At 31.9% G+C, this 2,982-nt stretch overlaps 1 protein-coding gene across 3 annotated transcripts; it reads right to left on the bottom strand.

Annotated features, from left to right (window-relative positions):
• Nucleotides 1–369: 369 nt before the first annotated feature.
• LOC114162161 (subtilisin-like protease) lies at nt 370–2,192 on the bottom strand. 3 transcript variants are annotated; one of them, XM_028045955.2, is made up of 4 exons: nt 1,923–2,192; nt 1,764–1,841; nt 1,610–1,672; nt 370–666 (listed from the first exon to the last, which is right to left on the bottom strand). In XM_028045955.2, exons 1-3 carry the CDS (start codon nt 2,085–2,087, stop codon nt 1,613–1,615), a joined length of 303 nt encoding a protein of 100 aa, XP_027901756.1. In that variant the 5' UTR covers nt 2,088–2,192; the 3' UTR covers nt 370–666; nt 1,610–1,612. The 3 variants fall into 3 exon arrangements, with proteins under 3 accessions (XP_027901756.1, XP_027901755.1, XP_027901753.1); XM_028045954.2 differs by lacking the exon at nt 370–666 and adding an exon at nt 1,102–1,402; XM_028045952.2 differs by lacking the exon at nt 370–666 and having other exon boundaries at nt 1,102–1,672.
• Between the last annotated feature and the right edge of the window lie 790 nt (nt 2,193–2,982).

Genomic DNA, 2,982 nt, shown 5'->3' with positions numbered 1-2,982 from the left:
AAATGATAAAAGAATTCTGTATTAATAGTTGATGAATGTTTAAATTTTTGTATTTGCATTGAAGAAGAATTGAGAAACTAAGTTATATAAGTGAAAAGCTCCATCACTAAAGGCGAATTAGATGAAGAGAGCAATGTAAAATGGTGCGTAAGTCAGAATTCACCACACCTAAGCTAGAAAAGGAGCAGAGAGTCGTGCATATGATGCATAAGCAAGAAATTATCTTACTCAATCAAGCAAAACAAATTGATGTGACAAAAAGTGTAGTTATAAGAGCCAAACCACATACATGGGCAAGTTGGTTAGTTGATTCATTTTTCCATCAAAGCAAAATTTGGAGCATGATTCTCTCACTATTATCTTCTCACATTTAGTCCAAATTCTTCATCAATTTTATAGCAGGAGTTGAATCATGTAATCTTTGTATATAGCTGACCTAATTTCTATACAAAGCAATTATTTCTCCTTCTATGCTTTCAATTCTATTTGGCTTGATCAACCAAACATCTATGGAGATAAAAGTGTTGCAAATCATGTTTACAGTTTAGATATGAAGTACAACTTGTTGAATACTAATTTCTAGGAATAGAATTACGGTTTTTCAGGATTCAAATCCTCTATTCCAGTGCTGATTTCCACAATCGGGTTTTCCAAGGGATTAGACATCTGAAATTAGGAACCAAGCTCATTAATTAAATTTTGAGGAAACAGAGATGGCTGAAATTGCAAAAAGATAGAAATAAGGACGAGAGATTCTTCTTTGCATGAGTCAGGTTCCTACGAATGTTTTACTCCAACAACGTTCTTCCACAAATTATTTTTTTATTCCAACTGTTTGATAAAATTTCAGAGAGTTTTATTTGCACTAGTCTGCTTATAGATACATGTTTCTATTAATGCACTTAGTCTGATTAGTGAATTTGTCGCAATTATTGTTTAATACATAAATCTACGATACTCTACTTATCAAAGTACTAAAACGTGATAGGTGCGCTTCCAAATATTGAACACCCAAACTCACAAGATTCATGGCGCAACAAAAAACGACTACAGCAACTTTTTAATCTTTTTCACGATGTAATGTAATTGATAGAATAACAGTCAGCATGAAACTATCCTTAACATTGCTTCATGGGTAATGGCAGGGCTTATTCATTACAATTTTATAGCATCCCTCCAGTCTCGTGAAGCATGGATGTTTATTACAGACGTTGATTCTCAACACTAAGAAAATAATAGCATGACACACCAAAGAAAAAGCTGACCGAAAGAGCACTGCTGCTAAATGTGTAAAACAGGCAACACAACCTAATTTACTGCATCACCATATAGTATGTTGTCAGAAACATCAATACAAAAAACAGTACCAGTATATATATATTTTTCCGAGATGGAAGTGAGCCTGCATTAAAACACAAGATATGCCTTATTGTTACTGATTTCCTTTTTGATCCCTGCCTAGAGCATCACAAATGCAGCAACGAATCAAGATGAAGCCATGCCCCCTAACACACTTTACATGTAGCGGAAAGATAGGGATCTATCTATGTATCTAGCTTCATTGACTATTCAGAATGTAGTGACGGTATAGGATAGGCAACAAACTCACATGCTAATCCTCTGCTTTGCTTTCTCTGTCCTTGTTTCTTTTTCCGTATATCAAACCCGTTACCTGAAATTGTTGAAATTGAAACCCAATTCACTACAAAAGCGGAAGACGAGTACATGGAATTGGAACATAGAGAGTGGTGCAAAACTGAAACCTGAGGATCGGGGACGGGTTTTCGAGTCTCAACGTATCGATATGGATCGGCTTCGGCGGCGGCAAGTGCGGCTTTTTCCTGTGGGGTCCACTGCTACAGTGAGTGCGATGTTTGCAAATTGAAGTTTGGAGAAACAATAGAGTAAAGAGAGGGGAGAACCTGCTGTTCGCGCTTGAGTTCTTGTGAGGGTTTGATCCAGAGATAGTAGGCTAGGGTTCCGGCGACCACCCACGAGGCAAGGTTGCTTCCGCCCCTCAGACCACCCATCGAATTGCTCACGAAGGACCTCACGTTGCCCAACGTTCTTCTCCAGCTGCTCGCCATTCAAACCACAAACAGATTACAGATTTCTTTTTTTCTTCAATGGTTTCTCAGAAAATGGTACCGTCTTAAGAATCAAGAGAGACTCCTTCACCAATTAACTTTTTTTAAGTGAAATTTACAGAATAAGTTTAAAAACTAAAATCAAAATGAATAATTAAATTTTGAACCTGAATCTTTTATTAATTTCAAAAATAAAAATAACGGGTAAATATTTATATTGATAAACTAAATTAATGTTAAACATGTCAAAATTCTAAGACAAAATTAGAATGACAAAAGGAAAATTGCACTTTCATATCTTTTTCAAATTTGAATAGTTTTAAATATTTAAACAAATAATAAATTACAATTTCCAAGATTAAAGGTTAAAGTGACTTATTATCTTTTGAATAGGTTTAAATATGTTATTTTTTTCTTCAAAAATTAAAATTAATCTTTTTCTTGATTTAGTATAATTTTTCAATTCTTAATTTTATAAAAAATAATGCTAACCAGTACCGGTTAATAAATAATCAATGCACGCTACATTTATATTTATTGAAAATTAAAATAATTAATTCTATAAATTAAAATAATATAAATGTATATAACTAATTTTATAAAGATAAAATTATCCTTAAAATTTGTAAGCAATGAAAATAACTAAGCAATGAAAATAAATAACTCAAATAAATCTTAAATTAACATTTTTATTATTATTATTATTTCAGTGGCAGATGATTTTGGGATAGGGAGGATCTGGCCCCACCAGATTTTGAAATTTTTTTAATTATATATATATATATATATATATATATATATATAATATTTTTGGAAAATTATTAAATTTTTAATTGTGAGTATTATATTTTAAGATTTATCAAAAATAAATTATATATTTTTTATTTATTTTATA

The sequence above is a fragment of the Vigna unguiculata genome, chromosome 9, assembly GCF_037176805.1.
Source record: "Vigna unguiculata cultivar grain cowpea cultivar isolate G323 ecotype 2 chromosome 9, ASM3717680v1, whole genome shotgun sequence".
Lineage (NCBI taxonomy): Eukaryota > Viridiplantae > Streptophyta > Magnoliopsida > Fabales > Fabaceae > Vigna > Vigna unguiculata.
Note: the sequence above shows the minus strand (reverse complement) of the source record. Positions and strands in the feature narration are given on the sequence as shown.